This window comes from Trichomonas vaginalis, chromosome II (assembly GCF_026262505.1).
Source record: "Trichomonas vaginalis G3 chromosome II, whole genome shotgun sequence".
NCBI classification, from domain to species: domain Eukaryota; phylum Parabasalia; order Trichomonadida; family Trichomonadidae; genus Trichomonas; species Trichomonas vaginalis.
The window spans coordinates 21,182,476-21,203,224 of NC_067204.1; the positions used below are offsets into that span (position 1 = coordinate 21,182,476).

Below are 20,749 nucleotides of genomic sequence, written 5' to 3' on the forward strand. Positions count from 1 at the left end.
TACATTAATGCGTATGACAGGTAAAGTTGATTTCAAAAGTATAGTCTGGAAAGATTACAATAAATCAACGATAATTCAAAAAAATTTCTTATAAGTTAACATAATAAAAATTTAATTTTTATATTGCTTGTATTATACTTAAGTATATAATATATTTAAATCTTAGAATGAAAATTCGGGACGCCCTAGCTATTCAATTTTCCCTTAGGACGCCCATAAACCTCTCAAAAATGTGATGTAAATATCACAATTTTGAGAAATTTACACTAGGACGCCTTAGGACGCCAACCCCCTTTTTTACCGATTATATCCCTTTTTCAATTTCTAATTTAATAAGTAAACATTATAAATATAATTTGTATTATAATAATATTTCATAGTGTTGTAAACAGAAATTCATCAAAAGTGACACCTCAGAAAAGCTAAAATATTGAATTTTTGGAACTTTTGATAGAGCACGTTTTTAAATATTAATTAAAGTAAATGTATATTTTGTAAAGATTCTTTTTAATAAAAAATAAAATTTTGAAGAAGAACACAAAATCTTCTGAAAAATAATATCACATAAACTCATATTATTTTCTAATATATAACTATTTTATATAAAAATCAAATTCAATGATCTTAAAAGCGAAGGATAAACCACAAAATTTACGAATATAATGAGTGGGAATATAATGCTTATCTATCATAAAACCATATGAATATCAATTTTTGCTTTACGCCTAATTTTTGACGACAATTAGCAAAAAATGTTAAATGCTAACACTCAGTCCATTTGAATATGAAAAATAAAATTGATATTTCATATGGTTTTATGATAGATAAGCATTATATTCCCACTCATTATATTCGTAAATTTTGAGGTTTATCCTTCGCTTTTAAGATCATTGAATTTGATTTTTATATAAAATAGTTATATATTAGAAAATAATATGAGTTTATGTGATATTATTTTTCAGAAGATTTCATTCTATATGCCTATGAAAAGTACTCTCAAAACTAACTTTTTCCTAATTATAATTAAATCTAGAATATTGTATTATGCTTAGTATTATTTCATTTTTCTCATTCAATTTAGAATTTACAAATGTCAAAAAATTGAGAGCTGTCACTTTTAATGAATTTCTGTTTATTACAATAGGTATCAATAAATACATCTTCGGTCAAATTCCTTAAATAATAAATACAGTGATGATATTAATATTCTTCACAATATATTGCATCCTCTCTTATAAAATCAATAAATCTTTATTCTCTTTTTTCAATAAAGTAATTTCGGCCAAAATATTAACTCTTTTAGTTAAAAAAATTGAGAGATTATCAGAAATTGGCAGGTACACGCATCATTTCTATTGTACCCATTCATCAAGAATGTAACAAAATCAATATTGTGCGAAATTCTTGCATATTCCATGCATTTAAAACTTGGTTCTCGGTATTTCAAACATTCATTCATAATTTCTGGATTTCAACCTAAAAATGAAAAATTTAGACATGTTCGTGTTAATAACTAAGTTTATATCATTTTGGTATATTTAATTGTTATTAAATAATAGCATGCAACAAAATGAATTTCCCCTTCATTAAATATTTTTGATATAATGATTTTCAATATGCTAGCAATGATATTGAAGTTATATAAGGATCAGTGGGGAAAGGTTATGGCCTCTGGTTTATAAGGTGCGGAGTAGTAGGATAGGATGGGCTTTGTGACTTTTTTTGTAAACGTAAGAATTCTCACAAATATTGAACGATTTTGTATCATATATGGAATCATAAGAATTCTCACAAATATTGAACGATTTTGTATCATTTAAAATTAACATTATTTTTAAAATAATTTATTTTTTATTCTTACATAAATGACCCAACAAGTAAAACCAGATAAAATAGATTATCGAATTTTAGAGGATGGTGTTCCTGTTTATATTCAAAGATTTAAAGGGAAGCAATATTATAGAATTCTTAATCCTGAATACATAAAACATTTATTTAAAAAGGAAGACTGTGAATTATTAAACGCTAATGAATATGAAAATGCTAAATCAAAACTGAGATATAAATATATTGGAAGTGATGAAAGGTGTAGAGATAAAAATAAAGTTTATTCAGTTTCATATAATGGATGGCACACGTTAGGGATAAGAAAACATTTAGGAGATTATGGGAAATGTTCTGAATTCTTTAAATCTAGTATATACGAGAGAGTAAAAGAAATTAGAAATAATTATTTTCATGAATATAACCTTGAACTCAGTGATGGGCTCAACGAGTCATGATTTATGAAATCAATTATTTGATTCATTCTTTCTTCAATAATTTCTATTCTTTTTGTTAAATCATCTATTTTCATTAATGAGGTGATTCTTGATTGAGGAATAGATTTCAAACTAACCACCCCTTTTATTTTTGAAATTTTGAATCCATCAACTTTAAACATTTTATTCAATTTACATGTTGTCAATTCTTCAAATAATTTTTTATTATTAGCATAATAGTCATTAAATTCTTCAACAGATGAAAAAATTTTTGTTTCAGTAATTGGTTTAACAACGTTTATTTTTTGTTGAACATTTCCACTTTCATTTATTTCTTCCTCCTCTGTTTCATTTATTTTTAAAATCGGTTTCATTTATCATTAAATAAAAATTAGAATATAAGTGATGAAATATATTTTTTAATTAATATTAAATCAGAAATGGCGGCAGGATTCTTTAAAAAATTATGGGATGGAATTAAGAAAGCTGCGGGTTGGGTTTATAAAAAGGTTATTAAACCTGTTGCAAACTTTTTGGCACCAGTAGCGAAAACGGCAGGAACTATCATAGGTGGAGTATTAGGTACAAAAGCAGGTAATCCAGCGATGGGAGCACAAGCAGGTAACGCAATTGGTGGAATAGCTGAAGGAATACTTAATAAAATAGGAGGTAAATAGTGGAAAAATAAATATTATTTTTATCTTAGTATCGGTTGTAGTCTTTGATAAACTTTTTCTCCTTTATTTAAAATTTCTCTTATTGGGGCAGCTTTTGGCGTTATTGATTCAGCAACGTCACTAATTGCTTCTTTATTCTTAAATATCCAATTTGCTCCTTTCTTCATTGTTTCCCAAACTTTATGCGCTCCTCTTTTTACTTTATCCCACAGTTTCTTAAATATACCTGCAGCCATAGTTGATTATTTCATTAAAATTAAAAATTCATTTTCATCTTTTAATTTTGATTTTTTATTTAATAATAAATGACGACTAACTATTTGATGCCAAACACCAAACCGATTAATGGAAATGTATTTCATTCATTCGAAAAGATAAATGAAATATTTGCAAAGAATGATGGTAGAAGATATTATAGAGAACTTGAAAGTTCATGCTATGACTCTGATGCTCCATATTTTGATGATAAACAAACTCATTTAAGAATTACAAATCCAGCTCATGATGTGAACCAATTAGGTGACACATATATTAAACGCAAAGTTAAAGTAACTCTAGTTTCAAATAAAGCTTTCACATGTGATGACGCTTTTAAATGTATGCGTTTATTCGTTGGTTACAAATCATCAAATCAAAGCTTTAAACAATTAGAAGTAGAAACCGAAAGAGGTGATGCTGGTTATCTTCAGATGGATTGCGCCCGTGAATCTTTCGCATTTGCAACATATAAACCAAAATCAGAAAGGAAAGTTAAAAAGTTTGTTCATTCGTTATATAATAATGTTCAAAAATATGATAACTCAGTATGTGGTAAATATATTAACCCTTCAGAAGTTTTCAAGAAAGCAAATGAAGAAGTTGATGTCACTTTTGATATGATTATTCCGGTAAATGATTTGTTAGCATTTCAGGCGTTCGATGATTATCCTAAATCATTTGGTGATATCATTCTTAAATATTATGTTTTCAGGGATACTTTAGTATTTTGTCAGGTTGACCCGTTAAGAGTTGCTGATTTACAAAATTACGTTTATGAAAAGATAACTGATGAAGATTATGAAAAGATTATGAATCATATTTATAAATATGATCGCAAATTCCAACAAATCGGACTTCCTGCCAAATTAATTACAAGCTTAGCCACTACATCTGCTGACGCAACAGTTGATGACGTTATTATTTCATGCACAAAGATGGAAGTTTTAGAGGATAAATGCATTACACCAGGATACGGTTTAATTGAAGAATCAGTTAAAGCAATACCACGTTTATTCAGTAAGGAAGATCCATTCATGATTCCAGCTCAACATATTGACGTTCGTTCACTAAATGGAGGTTGCATCACTCCTGAAGGTATTAGCTCAGATTTCTCATACGCTCTTCATAATGTTACAGATGTTGTGTTAACATTTCCGAAGAATGCAATGCAAAGAACGGTTTTAGAAAATCCAATGCTTCGAGGTCTTCAGGTCACTATAGATTCCAGAAACTTCCCCGATCAAGCGATGACCACAGTGGTGACATATTCTTTACACGTATGCTTCAAGCTTCTGATTTAGATGGAGTGAATGAATGCACGGAAGAATACGAGGACTCATTAACTAGACCACTGAATGATGATAATGGTAAGCCATTAGCTAGAACATGGAAAGACCAAACTTCATTCTTATGCACTATTCCAGTTCAACGTGATGGAGCGGGTATATTCTTTGATGGATTAGAAACTTTCAACTCACAAGTTACAGTACAAGTGAAAGCTTATCCAATCATTCAGGGTGAAAATGACACTTACTGTTCAAAGGTGACAAATCCTCCTCAGGTTTGGTTTACTAGGACAACATATTGGACATGGACACCGGACGAAGGTTTGAAATATCATTCAACAGGTACACCACCACAGTATAGAAGTTCATATGATGAAATATTGATGAATAGAAATGTTTAAAATTATAAATTTATTTTTGATTAAATGGATTTCAATTCTGAAGAATTAGCAGGAGTATATAATACCTACATAGATGATATGATTAATGAAGCATTGAGTGATAATAGAAATGCTCTATCTAAGGAAAAATTAATGAAAATTCCATATTCTGAATGTTACTTAAATTCAATCACTGCAGCAATTGGTAAACAAAATAAAGGTAAAACATTAACGATATTAAAACAAATTATCATTATTGCTAACACTTCCCCCTATTCACATGTGTTAATTTATATCAACCGTTCAGGTTCACCTTCAGATGATACATTTGAATCTTTAAAGCATTTAATCAAAATTCCAATTATTTATTTATCACAAGAAGAAGCAGAAGATTATTTAAAAAACTTTTTAATGTATAAAGAATTATATAATACAATCAAGAAGCAAGGATTAGAGGATAAAATTATTGATAAACAACGGGATGAATTATTTGAAACACTTTCTATTTCAAATTTTGATAGAGAATTTTTGCATTCACTCATTTTTCTAGATGATGCAGTGAAATCAAAACTAATAACAAATGAGAAATCATATTTTAATCAGTTATTAACTCAATGTCGACACATTCAGTGTTCATTCTTCATGGCTGTTCAATATTTCAAAGCATTAAGCACAAACATTAAATCAAATCTATCAACACTTTTCATTTTCAGTGGGTTTAGTCGTCAACAGTTGAACGTTATGCTTTATCAAGTGAATTTACCAATGAGCATTAATGAACTTTACACACAATATCAGCAATTAGGTGAACATGGGAAAATAATAGTTGATTTAAATAAAGGAAGTGCTAAATTTGATTAACTTTTTATAATTAATTTTTATTTTTTATTTATAATTAAACATGACAGAAATAGCAAATCTTCTACAGGTTCCATTAAAACAAGGGACAAACAAAAGGGGTGCATATAATAGAACTATGAAAGTTCCTGATGGAATGAAAGAATTAGTTCATATTGTTGCTGGTCTTCAAAAAGATGTTAAACAAATGAGAAACGTTTTAACATTACCAGAAGCTCAAGCATATGCCAAACGTCATGGACCAAATTGGGAAGCACATGAAGCAGACATTACGGGTCCAAATGGAAAACCCGATGGTATAAATGAAGTTTTCGTTACTGATGGTCAAGGTAATATTAAAGTCATAAATGGGTATAAATTAACTGTATCTGATTATCCTAAACGTAAAGCATATAATGAACGTTATCCTATACAATTTGATGAAAATGGAAAAGCTGTTAAACAATACATTGGAGAAGGTGAACATGGTCCAATTAATTCATACCGTCGTAATCCATATTCTTATTTCAATGAAGAATTAAATGCTATTGAAGAGGGACCGGATGGATTACCACGATATTCTAACCAGTTTGATGGTCAATATGCAAATATTAGACCTGAAATTTCAGCTAAGAAATTCTTTAAAGTTGCTTTATTCGATCCGGTTTTCGCAAATGTTAAAGATGAACTTAAACAGCAATTCCAACCAATTATAGTAGCAAGAATTGCATCAGGTGCTTTATCTCAAGCATTCAAAGATTTAATTAAGAAACCATTATATCAGCAACGAGGTTTAACTTATGATTTAGTTAAGGAATCAGATAAAAGAAAATTTGAGAAATCAGATGATTATAAGAATGCAATTAATGAATATATTAAGTCTATTAATTACGATGAAAATGCTAAAAATCAACTTCATGAACAAATACAGGGAATAATAGATTCAAAAGTTCCAGCAAAATAAAAGTTTAAATATATTTTTTTTATTCGATTATAAATGAGAAGACGTTTCACTAGTCAAAAGAACACTAACGCAAAAGCAGAGATTACGGTTGGTTATAACGTAAATGATGATAAATCACGAATTATTCAAAATGTTAAAGTTAATGTTAGCCCCGAATTAACAAGGTCAGCAACTCAACCAAATTTATTAACTCGTGACTTACCGAAAAAGGAGGAGCAAAATAAAGAAGATGGAGACCCAATCATTTTATCTGAACCCGGTAAAGAACCTGTTGAAATTCCCACTTATCCAACATACCCCCCACCTCTTTCATCAAACATCGAGAACCCATATAAAATAGACATTAATTCAGAATTAATGAAAATTTACCGTGATATAATAATTAATAATTATGATTCAATAATAAATTTAATTGATCAATCCGGTTTAATTATTTTACCTTATGAATCATTAATTCACATTATCGCCATTCTTTGTGATATTCAAGATTCAGACGTTAAGATTCAATTTTTCATAGATGATGAGGTTTCATGCTGCGGAACAGTTGCAAAAATAAATCCTATAAAGGATATTAGCACAATTAAGATATCAAAGAACGGAACAACAACTGAACTTCATTTAACATATAATGATATTTATAATAAAATAGTTGATGAATATAAAATATCACTTGAAAAATTCTTTGTTAAGGCTATTTAATATTCAAGCATTAACATTATCGAATAATAATCCTTTGAATCATAATCAATAATAATTGACCTTTCACCGGTTTCTATCGTTTGTTTTATTTCTTTTTGTTCCCCACTATCTGGATCGGTCATTGTAATTGTTTTTGTTATAGTATCAGCTTTATCTTTAACTTCAATCTTTTTTCCATCGGGATATTTAAACCAAAATTCCAAAAATTCGATATTGTCAATCTGTTCATATTTTAATCTATCAATTACATTTTTAATACCATCTGAAAATCTTATGAAATGGTCATTATATGGGTTTGATTGAACTAAATTTGAATGAAGTGAAATATAACCTGTTGATGAATATGACATTGACTCATATTTTCTGAAAACACTAAATTTATAACATGAATGAATTTCTTATTCGTTGAATTTATGAATTCTTGAGGTAATCTTATTCTAGTTTTATTTATCACTGGAAAATAACGCTTTACCATATTTTTAATCGTAATAAAAATGTCAATTATCAATATTATTTCGAATAATAACTGTGAATTAAATTTAACAGTTAGCGGAATTTATAATGTTACTCTCGTTTCTGTGAGTGGTAAATTTAATCCCATTCTTTTAGACCCTTCGGATTATATATCATTTATTAAAGATGACCTTGAAAAAACGTATGATATGTATATAAATAATGTGATAGCGAAATGGGATATTAACATGATTTTAAGTTATTTAAATGAATCATTTATCGTATGGTATGAAGAAAATTTTAAATCAAAACCCGATAAACTTTTTGAACTTGATGAAATAAATAACCTTATTAAATTCCCGCTGAAAATTAAATTTTGTACTCCTCATCTTCGTTCATTGTTGGGGATATTAAATTTTGAAAAAGATGTTGGGGATGTTTTGTATTCTGACACTGGTTCCAATTTCATTTTAATCAAATGTGATAAAGTTAATACCCCAATGAGATTTTCACATCAAACATTAGACCCTAACTCTTACCCATCAATACAAAACATTTTATCCATCAACTTAAACACATTTTCTTTATCATATCCGTTTCAATTATCCGGGAATTCATTTATTCTTCATTCAAAAGATTTATCAAATATTAAATTTAGAGTAACTGACCTATTTGATTGTGATTTAGAATTCATGAATGAAATATTATGGCAATTTCAAATAGAAAAAATAGGTGATGAGATAACGGATTAAATATTTATTTTTAAATCATAATAAATGATTAAACAACAGCAACCACAACAACTTAAGGCACAGACCATTACATACGCCATATATGCATATAATTCAAAGACGGCAGAACAAACGCAAAGGTTGAAATATGGAGATTTGGAGATAGTATTGAAAAATGACCATTTCGAATTCGTTTGCAAAGGTGGTGCAGTGATATCAAATATAAAAGAAATTTTATTTATGAATTCAAAAATTAAAGGAATAACGGATGATATAACATCAATTCCACCAGAAGAACAAAGATATTACGCATTAAATGCATTTCCTAAAGTTTTGAAGATTGGAAGATTTAATTTAAATGAGGAATTCATAAAAGGTTTCCTAAATGACATAATGAAGAAAGCAGATAAGGGACTTGTGGCTAGTGAATTAATGAAGAAGGCAGATAAGGAATATGTTAATGAAAAAGATAATGAAATTATAGAAAGGGTTGAATGGTATCATGAACGGACATCGAAGATTCTTAAAACTAAAGCTGATACAGGATGGGTTTCAGAATGTTTAGACCTTAAAGCAGATAAAACTTATGTTAACAATGAGTTAGAGAAGAAAGCAGATAAGAACCATACACATACAAGTTTTACAACTGTTGCTATAGAAAGTATTGAAGGAACGGTTGAAGAAACTGGTGGGGATGCATTATATTGTAAACCTCCTAACTTTCCACAAGGTTTAACATCGGATGACGACATAACGACGATGAGAAACATTAGATGTAAAGATGTTTATGTCATGAAGGATGAATATAATATTAAATTCACTGCTCAAGATTTATATGACAAGAAAGCAGACAAAAAAGAGCTTCAAACATTAAAGACAGAAATACTTCAAACATTATATCCTATAGGCTCTCTTTATACGTCAATGAACTCAACAAATCCAGCAACAGTTCTGGGTTTCGGTACGTGGGAACAAATAGTTGACAGGTTTTTGTATTGTGCAAACTCTTCAAAGGAAACAGGTGGAAGTAAAACGATTTCAGGTGAAAATTTACCTGCACATAGTCACTACATAGATTTAAGTACATCTCAAGCAGGTTGGCATAGTCATAGATATTGGGATTGGTCAGCAATGATAAAAGGTAAAGGATATGATGTTAAAGACAACGTTAAGTTTGCTATAGATTGTTACTGGAGTAACACTGAGGGAGGAGGAAACCATACACATCGCGTTTCAGGATATACACAAACAACGGGACAAAGTAAAGATTACATGCCGCCATTTATGACAGTTTACGCATGGTATAGAGTTCAATGAATGAACTAAATATATTTTATGTCTGTAATTAATTAGGTAATGAAGTAATGGATGAACTACAGAAATAAATGTTTACGTTAATGTTTATGTTAAGTGACTCAAAGAGTCCGGAGACAAAGTCTCATGGTTTCAGGTTATTCAATAATGACTTATTTTTGAAGAACTGAAGGTGTCACCATGTCACCATGTGTCACCATGTCATTTAACTTCTCTGAAAAAATGTGACAACATGACATTTTGACAACAACACAGGAAATGTTTTGTCAAGACTTCATCGTAATGAGTGTAAATGACCCAAAAATATATTTTAGGTGAAGAGGTGAGATCTCACCTAATTTTTCACCTCTTTTTTCACCTCTTGAATTTTCATGAATTTTCCCGAAATAAAAAATAAAACTAACTTTATTTTTTTTTATTTTTTTATTTTGTATGTAAAGATATGATTTCAACAATCGGCACAACAGCAATACAAGCCGCGAACGGCGGGACTCTGTCCACAACTACAGCACCAAACTCTTTAGTCATGAATCCAACATCTATGTTAGTAGAGATGAAAAGCTTCATTCCTTCTTCATATACTTTTGAAACAAAAATCCAGAAGATAAAGCAAGAACTTTTAACAAGTAATTTAGACTGTAGTGCGAAAGATGAAACAAATGAACAGTATCTTTATGAAATGCAGGACATTATTGACCATTTACCTAAACTACCTGAAATCCAACAACAAAAACTAACTATTCATGAATTCGATGAAATAGAAGTGAAACCAACTGACTCAGTAGAAATAAAGAAGTTCATTCGTAAGGTAAATTATGAATTCCTTGGTTTTCATTGCAACCATAAAGTTATGGACAAAGATTGCGACATGGTTTATAAAAACATTTCTGACATATATAAATCTGAAGAATTTAAGACCTACGATAACTTTGTTTCATTAGTTGCAAAATGTGTTTGGGAAATAAGAGATAAAGATAGAAGAGGCAAAGTATGGAACGAACAGATAAAACCAGCAGCTTTTGAGTTAAAGAAAACCATTGACGCCTTAGTTGTTCTAGCAGGTCAAATTTCAATGTATAACGCAAAAATGAACCCACAATGTTCTAAATGTAAAGCAGCAATAAGGAAATATAACTATTCTGTCAAAGAGATAGAAAGAATGAGAAACGACTATGCAGATTTAAAGAAAGAAGCAGAAGATAAAATGGACATGTTAGAATTTCTGAACAAAAACTATCCAACTGCTGACGATTTCCTTCTATCTGACGTCAAGAAGAAGTATAAAGAAACTTTCGGCATAGTTAAAACTTTTGACATACTGACAGAAGAAATAGAAGCTACAAAACTGTTTAGAATTTCAAATATACATCGTACAATTCATGTAAAACGCTTATAAAATAACAGGTGAAAAAACAGGTGAGAAAACGGGTGAGATCTCACCACTTCACCTAAACATTATTTTTGCTGAAAAATGACCAAATTTCATGAATTTCCTTAAGACAGAAAAAATAAAGTTAGTTTTATTTTTTTTATTTTTTTATTTTGTATGTAAGAACAGAAATGTCAGTCGAAGCAAAAACATTCACTAACAAATCTAATGGCGAAACATTCACAAAAGGCACTTATAACGGTATTGAAGTCTTACGTAGAGACAAGGATGGTTATATAAATGCAACAAATATGTGTCAGCAGTTTAGGAAAGACTTTAGAAAGTTGTTGGAAAATAAGTCCTGGGAAGAGTATTATAAGGCATTTTGTGAAGAATATAGCAACCGCCGGAATTCCGGCGGTTGGTTTTTATACAAAATTCATGCAGGAATTCCTGATGAAATCAGACAGGTTAGAGGAACGTATGTAGACCCAAGACTTATAAACTATATAACAATGTGGGCTTCTCCAAAATATTGCATAGCAGTTGGAAAAATTATGGACTCCATAGACAAGAAAGTTCATGAGAAGTTAGATGAAGAAGAACTCGAAGATACAGTGGAGAATGCTAAACCTTTGTTCGAAGAAGAAGTTGGAAAAATGTGTGAAAAACAATTAGAACATGAACGTGAGATATGTTATGGTTATAGAAATTCTCCATACGAACTAGACCAATGGGAACAAGAAGATTTAAAGAGAGAATTTAGAGAATATGAACTCGCTAAGATAGCATTTGAAGCTGCAGAAAAGAAGTTAAAAGTTTGGGGTCGTTTTGTAAAAAAATATTGTGAGTAAAATGAACCATTTATTTTTATTGAATTCACCAAAAATAAAGTTTATGTTAGAATGTTAGATCTAACCTCATTTCTAACCTCATGACATTTTGACAACATAGTGGGAAATATGATGTTATTGTTAATGTTATCATTAATGCTTCGGGTTATTCAATAATGACTTATTTTTGAAGAACTGAAGGTGTCACCATGTCACCATGTGTCACCAGGTCATTTAACTTCTCTGAAAAAATGAGACAACATGACATTTTGACAACATCATGGGAAATAAATGTTTACGTACATGTTTTGTCGAAACTTCTTCGTAATGAGTGTAAATGAACCAAAAATAATGTTTACGTTCATGTTTGACAACATCATGGGTTATTCAATAATGACTTATTTTTGAAGAACTGAAGGTGTCACCATGTCACCATGTGTCACCAGGTCATTTAACTTCTCTGAAAAAATGAGACAACATGACATTTTGACAACATTTACGAAAATTTGATGCAGCCCAAAAATAAAGTTAGTTTTAAAATTATTTTTATTTTTTTATTCCTATATAAATGACAGCAACAAACAACAACAACTATATCGTTTCTGATGAACAAGTTATTGATTCATTAGCTGAGGAATTAGTTGTGACAGAAACTAAAACCTTCAACGAAAGAATTGGTGAAAACAAGATTGATTTACATAACTACCTCAAACATGATGGAGGAAGAGGAAGGAAAACTGGCACAGCTTTATTAGTAATTAAAATTTCAAATTTAACGATTATAGATGTTGATATCAATAAATCGTACAATGATGAACTTAAAGAAACAGTTAGAAAAGACATTTTATCAAAACTTTCGGATAAAGATGTTATTGTTAAAACCGCTTCAGGAGGTCTTCACATTTATTGCAACACTAATTTCTTCTATGCAGTTTCGAACAGAATGATTAAATGTTATTCCTGCAATGATTATGATATTGATATCATGACTTCTATTGATGATTCAAAGCGTTCATTAGTAGTTATGGCTGATTCAAGAGTTCGAAAGAATGCAACAGAACCAATCAATACATACTCATTCATTCGTGGAAGTTATGATTCAACATTAACTAGAACAGTGAATGATATATTAAATGATTTGAATATTAAGGTAAGAGTTGAACAGAAGAGCGAAGAAATAAAGAGTATAATGAATGAAAACAAAGATGTAAACATTGACGATAAACTTGCCCAGAGCATAGTTGATGGCATCTGTGATTTTGAAGTACATAATGATGGTGGAAACATGAATTTAGAAAAAGAAGTTACATTATTCACACTGTTTCAAGCTATTAATTCGTTACCTAATCATTTGATTAATGAAGCATACGATAACGTTTATAACTTCTGCAATTTAACTGAAAATGCAAAAAGTAATTTTGAAAAAGCACGTAGTAGATATGCACATTTAATGACTTCTCCATTTGTTTTGGTGAAGATTCTAAAACTTTATCAAAAGGAATATTATGATGAATATGTTTTACCTTTATTACGTAAGCCAAAAATAACATTTGATATCAAACTTGATGACTCGTTTTTGATAACAGATATTAGACGCAAGGCTGAAAATCATCAGTATAAAAACAGTTCTGAAGTAATTGAGGATTTATCACGTGTAATTCGTTTTGTATATTGTGGAAACAAATACTTCATTCAGAAAGATTACAACATACACGACAAAATGAATCAAATATCATTTGTTCTTCAGTCAAACATGAAAGAGTCACTCAAAATGATTAAATTATTTAAAGAAGAAGGTAAAACCATAACAGCATGGGATGTACTACTAAATCAATTGTCTTCATTAACCGTTAAGGGTGTTTGCTTTAAATCTGATTCTCCAGATGTTTTCTCAACGTTTCAGGGTTATAAATACAACATTCTTGAAAAGCCTGATTACTCAAAAATTGAGATGTTTATGAATTTCATTAAAGAAGCCATTTGTGATAATAACGATGAAGTGTATAAATACCTTCTCGGCTGGATTGCATCAATGATTCAACATCCTGGAATCAAGAATGAAACAGCAATTATTTTGAAAGGACTTCAGGGAACAGGTAAAAACAGATTTACAGACATTATTTCTGAACTTCTCGCAGGTTATTCATGTAAAAACATTACTGAAATAAGTGAGCTAACGGGTAATTTCAACTCAGTAGTTGAAAATAAAATGTTTCTTGTACTTAATGAACTCAAGAATGTAGGTGAAGACAGACTCGCAAACTTCAACGCTTTGAAATCAATTATAACGGATAATGAGATTAGAATTAATGAAAAGAATCAACCCAGAAGAACTGCTCAGAATGTTGCAAACTTCATTTTCGTAACTAATAACGTTTACCCTGTCAAAATTGAAGTTGGAGACAGAAGATACGTAGTTTTAAGGGTTAATGGTAAATTCAAGGGTCAATTTGATTACTTCAAGAATTTAATGGATTCATGCACAAAGGAATTTTATGATAACCTTTTAACATATTTTATGCAATATGACCTTTCATCATTTAATGTACGAATCATTCCGATGACTGAAGCCAAACAAGATTTAATCGAGTTATCAACAAATCCTTTAGATGTATGGATAAATACACATTATGATGAATTGTGTGCAGGTATGACGTGTAAAAATGCTCTATTCTGCAAACCATCAGACATGAAAGACAAGAATTTCCAAATGAGCATTAAGGATAAATGTGATAGGAAACAGGTAAGAATAGATGGTAAACAAACATGGTGTTATGTTTTGAAAGAAGAACTGAAAGGATTATATAAACAAGTTGAACCAAACGATAATGAGGATTCATTTACTGACGATGAAATACCTGTAAATGATGCTTTATAAAGTATGATTGGAATTTATTTTTGCCTTCCTCTTTTTCGTACCTGTGTTGTTGTCAAAATGTCATGTTGTCTCATTTTTTCAGAGAAGTTAAATGACCTGGTGACACATGGTGACCTGGTGACACCTTCAGTTCTTCAAAAATAAGTCATAACTGCCTTCCTCCTGTGTTGTTGTCAAAATGTCATGTTGTCTCATTTTTTCAGAGAAGTTAAATGACCTGGTGACACATGGTGACCTGGTGACACCTTCAGTTCTTCAAAAATAAGTCATAACTGCCTTCCTCCTGTGTTGTTGTCAAAATGTCATGTTGTCTCATTTTTTCAGAGAAGTTAAATGACCTGGTGACACATGGTGACCTGGTGACACCTTCAGTTCTTCAAAAATAAGTCATAACTGCCTTCCTCTTTTTCGTACCTGTGTTGTTGTCAAAATGTCATGTTGTCTCAAACTTTAGAACGGCATAATTTAAATTTTTATTTTTATCATAAATGAATACCCCACAAGCTCAAAATTTACCACGAATCATAACAAGGGAGGAAATGATAAAAATGATGCAAGAACATGTTAAAAATAACAAACCACTAAAATTGAGAAAATGTGGTTATGCAGTAATGATGGAAAGAGAGATGTTGTCGAAGAGGAATAAAAATTAAATTTGGATTGAGTTTAAAAATTCATCTTTATTAAATTCATCTCTTCCAACCAATTTATTTATTCTATTAAATTCTTTTATTTTTGCTTCACTCAGTTTAATGATTGAACGGTAAGTTTCTAATTTTTCGATTATTTCTTTATTGTTTTCAACCCCACCGCATTGCGACTTCTTTTTGTAATAGCATATTTTTGATTTAATTCTGTTTAGTTTCTTTTTATATTCATTGTCTGGACTCTTGACTGCTTTGTTGTCACTCATTTCTTACGAAATAAAAAAAATTAAATATTATTTAAATATAATGGAGTAATAAAATAAATCGGAATTTCTATTAATTTCTTGTCAACTTCAACTAATGCATTGCCGTTAATATATCTAACAAATTCAGCTATTGTGTCAAATCTTCGTCTTCTTTTTGTCATTGATTTATCAGTTTTTCCATAATCGAGATGAATCAAAACTTTATCCCTTGTTTAAAATTCATGAGCCCCGAATTAATTTGTTCACGTTTAACATCATTTAACCTTTCCATTTGCTTTCTAATATATTCCCATTCTTTTGAAATATCATTTTTCATTTCCACCGGTTTCATGTTTATTGTTCTATGCCATGTATTATTGTAATAATATACTAACTGTTGTATGATGGAGTCATGATTTCCATCCCAGTATATCTGACCGTTAACCCCTAACGCATCTCTAAGAGTTCTCATTACTGCATCAACTATTTTATTATGAAACGTATATGGAGAGGATGAGAAGAAAAAATTAATTTGTGGGAAATAATGAGTCATAGCTGCCTGAAATCCTTTATCACCATCACCCCTGATATTATCTACTCTTTCATGATCTAGTAAGTATTGAATAGCTCTTCTTGTTTCCTGTTCTGTTTTCCCTTTCACCGGAATGCAATATAAATATCTAGTGTTAATGTTAATGGCAAATAAATAAGTAACGTTTCCTTTTGAATATTCCAGATGATCGATTTCGTATGAATATGGATATGGAGCAAATGAAGGGCGACTAAATTTTTCCTTTAACGGTTGAATTTTCGGGTCAATTGGTTTATTTAATATCTTGAAATCCTTTTTAAAATCTTTTTGCTTCTTTAATGTTTGAAATGGATATAATAAAGTGAATGATGAAGGATTAACTGAAGGAGGAGGCGGTACTGTCGTTGGAGGTTTAATTTTATCTGCTTTGATTTTGGATTTCATTCCTTCCTTCATTAATTCTGGATGTATTCTATTCATTTGTTTTAAATATGCTGTATATAAAGGTTTGATATACTTTCCCGCTTCGAGTTTATGTTGAAGGATGAATTCCAAAAGTTGATCTTCATTTAAAAGTCGGGCTGAATATGGTTTAACTAATGAATCATAAATTAAAGCTTGTGCATCATTTATGGTCTGAAGGACATGGGTGTTTTGTGGCTCAGGATTATATAATTTATATAATTCATCAATATCTTCTTCTGTTAATACTTTATTTTTGAAATCTTTCAACTGTTTAAGTTGTGATTTAGTTTTTCCCTTTGAATATTCATTATTTTTAATTTTGTCTTTAATTTTAGAAATTATTTGATCATGATATTTCAAAATTTCATTTTTATAATATGGATAATAATATTCCATATCATCACCCGTTATATTGTTATCATATTTTTGGAGATATGCTTTTAAATCATAATAATCAAGAAAATTTTGATTAAGTACTAAATCAACAATTAAAATTTTTAAATCTGTGTTATCCATTTATATAAAAATAAAATCAATGTTTTAAGGGTGCCCACCTCTTTGTCTCTTCTGTGGCATTTCATTAAAAATAAAATTTTAAATTGTATTAAATAAATGGCATACAACATCCATTTTCACAACATACAGCCTTAGTGTGTGCTCCTGTTAATGCAGTCTTACCAATTGTTAAGCGAGTCATTGACCCGTTTTTAAGTTGTAAATTAATATTCTGACCATCAAATATCAATTTATCATTTATTATATCTAAATAATTTTTAGGTGTTAATTGTTTATTTTGTCGTAAACTAACACCTTTCATTTTTTGTGCAATCTTTTTAAAATCACTTCCATCAATTGAACCGTTGAATGATGTATAACACTTAGGACATAAAGCAACCATGTTATCACCTTGTTTCTCATTGCTAAACCCAATAATTTTTTCTCATGTGCTTTTTCTTCAGCTTTATTCTTTAATTTAGGTTTAAATTTCTCATCAAAACAGAAGAAATCAAATGGTGCGAATTTGAAAATGTTTTTATCATAAAATTGTTTATCAGTAACAATTGCTTGAAATGCTTGAGTGTTAGGAAGACTTGGATCGCCAGCGATTGCCCAATAAGATGAATCAGTATCACCTTCAATGAAATGAAAACGATTAACATTCATACATTTATACATAAAATCATAAATGAAAACCAAATACCAGTATTTAGCATTATCTAAAGTGAAGAATGCCTCTTGTAAACATGTATCACATCTATAAAATCTATCTTTAAGCATCACTTGATACGTATCTTCACCTATTTCTCTTATGTTTTTAAACTTATTTGACATACATGCAACGCGTGACTTCTGTGCATTCATTATTTTAGTCTTTGCGTAATTTTGTGTATTCATTGCATCGTAACCATATGATCCATTAAGTGAAATCTTGCAAAATAAACTTTTTCCTTTATTTCCTTCTAATTCAGCCTTTTGTCTTTCGTTCATAAATTTGTTCGCAAATTCATTAAAACAAGTGTTTTTAGTAAATGTTAAAATTGATTGAATATCATCAATGATAAAATGAAATCTGTCGATTAGATACCAAAGATAATAAGAAGAAAATGGTTGATATTGGTTGTGTGTTGATGCTAACTGAGTTAATTTCCTCTGTTTCTGGTCAACCGGTAGATTGTTTGATTTCATGTAATTATACATAAAACTGCCAATTGTTTTTTCATCTGTGATAATATCTAAGTTTCTTATTATCGGTAAAAAGTTTATGTAATCATTAATGTATTTTTCATCAATGTGACCCTTTACTTCAGCCACGAATAAAGTATTTTTCTTCTTAATTATTCCCAATGCTTTTGCTTTCTTTGTTGCTGTATCACAAATGATAACACCATTCAATCTTCCCGGCATATACATTTTATGGTCAGTATATTGAATGAAATCATGAGGATTAGATGAAAATGATGAAGGATATAATGAATTAAAGTCAACACCAACGAAATGAGTCATAATGTTGGTGGTGTCCTCATTTGATACAGTTTTAGTTTCTGGACTATATGAAAGTTTATTAATGTGTGTGATTCCTTTAAGATTTACTCTATGTTGAACATTTGATAGACCACCAGTAATTCCATTACGGAGAATGTGATAAGCTTCAACTGAATCTAAAGTCATTGGTAAATTATTTTTTAATGCATAATTTCTTAAATTGATTCTTAAACGTTGAACATCTTCATCTTTATTTGATTTTACGACATTACAATAACAACACATTAACTGACAATTTTCTTTGGTATGTGGTTTTTCATTATCGATTCTATCCAATGTTGGTTTATTTGCATATGTAAACGCTTTACCACACATTTTGCATTTAGATGAAAGGATTAAATCGTGATAGTATTGAAAATCATCCATTGAAACATTATTTTTAGTATCTCTTTCCGCTTTTTCATCTTGTTTCTTATATGATTCAATTTTATATTTCCAATACTTTTTCGTTAATTCAAAACTTGATTCTATCTTTTCCTCAAGATAGTTTTCATTAGGATTAAAGTCTTTATATGCTAAAGCGTAACGAATCATTGAAGCATTCGATGATAAAGAAAGATTATGAAGCGTGTCAATTTTATAAACAAATGTTTCTTCAATAATTTTATCAATTGGGTCAATCATAATTTCAACATCTTTATTGCAATAATGAATAAAATATTCTAATCTATTCTTAAAATTTTTAGCATCATTGAGATATATTTGATAATCTGAATCGGATATTGTTTCTTGTGTTAATGCTGAATAAAATGAATCTTGAGTGAATGGTTCCTCTTTATATAATTCTTCTTCGTAATTTTCCCATGTGATGAATTGATAAGGGAAAAAGGATTTAACACGTGATTTATTGTTTCCGAAATCTTGAGTGAATTGGTCTAATGTCCCACCCGCTATATAATTTCTGATGTCAATAAATCTCAATTCATATGGAGCGTTTGTTTTCTTTACAATGATTTGCTTAAATTGTGAAGAAGAACCCAGCATTGATTTTATTTTCCATTTTGCAGTGTTTAAATCACGAAGAATTAAATTTAAATCAAACTTTCCCGAATTAAAACCTATGATATTCACTTTATTGAATTCCTCATCTAGAAGTTCTTTAAATGCTTCCTTCTGTTTTTCATTTAATGTTTGCGACTTCATTAATTCTTCATATTGTTCAATATTTGATTTAGCAACTAATGAACAGGTTGAAAATAAAAACTCAATCCAATCAGAAATAAAAGAATCACTCGAAGTTAAGCAAAAATTCCTCGTATATGTTTTATCGTTTAATTTAACCGTTGATGATACCATGAATGGTTTTAAGTAAGCGTTTAAAGTTGCACACTCAGAAAGTTGTAATTCTTCTTTAGTCTCTAATGTTTCGAAGTCAAAAGTAATATAATATCTTGTCGGTTTATAATATTCCTGCAAATTATGAGCTAATAACCACTGATATATCTTCTGTTTCGTAATATGTGGTGCATATGGTTGCTGGATCTTTTGCAACTGAACGTCTTGAATTAATCTCCCATTATTTTCTTTACATTTCTCACAATGCTTTAAAAATCTTCTTTGGTTTTTCCTTTCTGGATCATCACGGATAGAATAAACTTCTTCTTTACAATATGGACAAACTCTATAGCCGGTGAGTGCTTCAACGTCTGTTATTCTGTCAGCGTGAAGTTTTCCACATGGACTCTGTGTTAATAAAATATTTACTGTTTCAAATTCTGGATCTATCATTATTGATTCCACTAATGGAAAGTCTACCTTATTTATGTCCACGTCTTCTGGTTGAGGATCACAATAATAGAAATCAATATTAACATTTAACATTCTCGCTAATCTCTCACTTTCTGATGAAATGTCAAACCCTTCATATGAATCTATTG

General features: G+C 29.8%; 10 protein-coding genes and 1 pseudogene across 11 annotated transcripts, besides 4 other annotated features; 9 read left to right on the plus strand and 2 right to left on the minus strand.

The window, feature by feature from the left end:
• Positions 1-302: part of a mobile genetic element that runs on past the window's edge.
• A 78-nt stretch (positions 303-380) lies between these two features.
• Positions 381-418: a mobile genetic element.
• Positions 419-1,101: 683 nt separating this feature from the next.
• Positions 1,102-1,138: a mobile genetic element.
• A 1,563-nt stretch (positions 1,139-2,701) lies between these two features.
• On the plus strand, positions 2,702-2,938 carry TVAGG3_0583250 (N-acetylmuramoyl-l-alanine amidase family; the record flags this gene model as incomplete). Its single annotated transcript, XM_001313052.1, has 1 exon — positions 2,702-2,938. One exon carries the CDS (start codon positions 2,702-2,704, stop codon positions 2,936-2,938), a length of 237 nt encoding a protein of 78 aa, XP_001313053.1.
• Positions 2,939-2,958: 20 nt separating this feature from the next.
• On the minus strand, positions 2,959-3,174 carry TVAGG3_0583260 (uncharacterized protein; the record flags this gene model as incomplete). The annotated part of the gene is made up of 1 exon (XM_001313053.1): positions 2,959-3,174. One exon carries the CDS (start codon positions 3,172-3,174, stop codon positions 2,959-2,961), a length of 216 nt encoding a protein of 71 aa, XP_001313054.1.
• A 69-nt stretch (positions 3,175-3,243) lies between these two features.
• On the plus strand, positions 3,244-3,860 carry TVAGG3_0583270 (uncharacterized protein; the record flags this gene model as incomplete). The annotated part of the gene is made up of 1 exon (XM_051239236.1): positions 3,244-3,860. A coding segment is annotated over one exon (617 nt), but the record flags the coding sequence as incomplete, so codon positions are not given.
• Positions 3,861-5,021: 1,161 nt separating this feature from the next.
• Positions 5,022-20,749: part of a mobile genetic element that runs on past the window's edge.
• Positions 5,764-6,663, plus strand: TVAGG3_0583290 (uncharacterized protein; the record flags this gene model as incomplete). Its single annotated transcript, XM_051239237.1, has 1 exon — positions 5,764-6,663. The coding sequence occupies one exon, from the start codon at positions 5,764-5,766 to the stop codon at positions 6,661-6,663; it is 900 nt and encodes a 299-aa protein (XP_051097061.1).
• Positions 6,697-7,362, plus strand: TVAGG3_0583300 (uncharacterized protein; the record flags this gene model as incomplete). Its single annotated transcript, XM_051239238.1, has 1 exon — positions 6,697-7,362. The coding sequence occupies one exon, from the start codon at positions 6,697-6,699 to the stop codon at positions 7,360-7,362; it is 666 nt and encodes a 221-aa protein (XP_051097062.1).
• On the plus strand, positions 8,592-9,863 carry TVAGG3_0583310 (phage tail repeat-like family; the record flags this gene model as incomplete). The annotated part of the gene is made up of 1 exon (XM_051239239.1): positions 8,592-9,863. One exon carries the CDS (start codon positions 8,592-8,594, stop codon positions 9,861-9,863), a length of 1,272 nt encoding a protein of 423 aa, XP_051097063.1.
• Positions 10,303-11,256, plus strand: TVAGG3_0583320 (organellar and viral DNA polymerase type B; the record flags this gene model as incomplete). The annotated part of the gene is made up of 1 exon (XM_051239240.1): positions 10,303-11,256. One exon carries the CDS (start codon positions 10,303-10,305, stop codon positions 11,254-11,256), a length of 954 nt encoding a protein of 317 aa, XP_051097064.1.
• Positions 11,421-12,083, plus strand: TVAGG3_0583330 (uncharacterized protein; the record flags this gene model as incomplete). Its single annotated transcript, XM_051239241.1, has 1 exon — positions 11,421-12,083. One exon carries the CDS (start codon positions 11,421-11,423, stop codon positions 12,081-12,083), a length of 663 nt encoding a protein of 220 aa, XP_051097065.1.
• On the plus strand, positions 12,631-14,353 carry TVAGG3_0583340 (Prim-pol domain family; the record flags this gene model as incomplete). Its single annotated transcript, XM_051239242.1, has 1 exon — positions 12,631-14,353. A coding segment is annotated over one exon (1,723 nt), but the record flags the coding sequence as incomplete, so codon positions are not given.
• Positions 14,773-14,940, plus strand: TVAGG3_0583350 (uncharacterized protein; the record flags this gene model as incomplete). Its single annotated transcript, XM_051239243.1, has 1 exon — positions 14,773-14,940. One exon carries the CDS (start codon positions 14,773-14,775, stop codon positions 14,938-14,940), a length of 168 nt encoding a protein of 55 aa, XP_051097067.1.
• On the minus strand, positions 17,434-20,693 carry TVAGG3_0583360 (annotated as a pseudogene). The gene has a single exon. A coding segment is annotated over exon 1 (3,260 nt).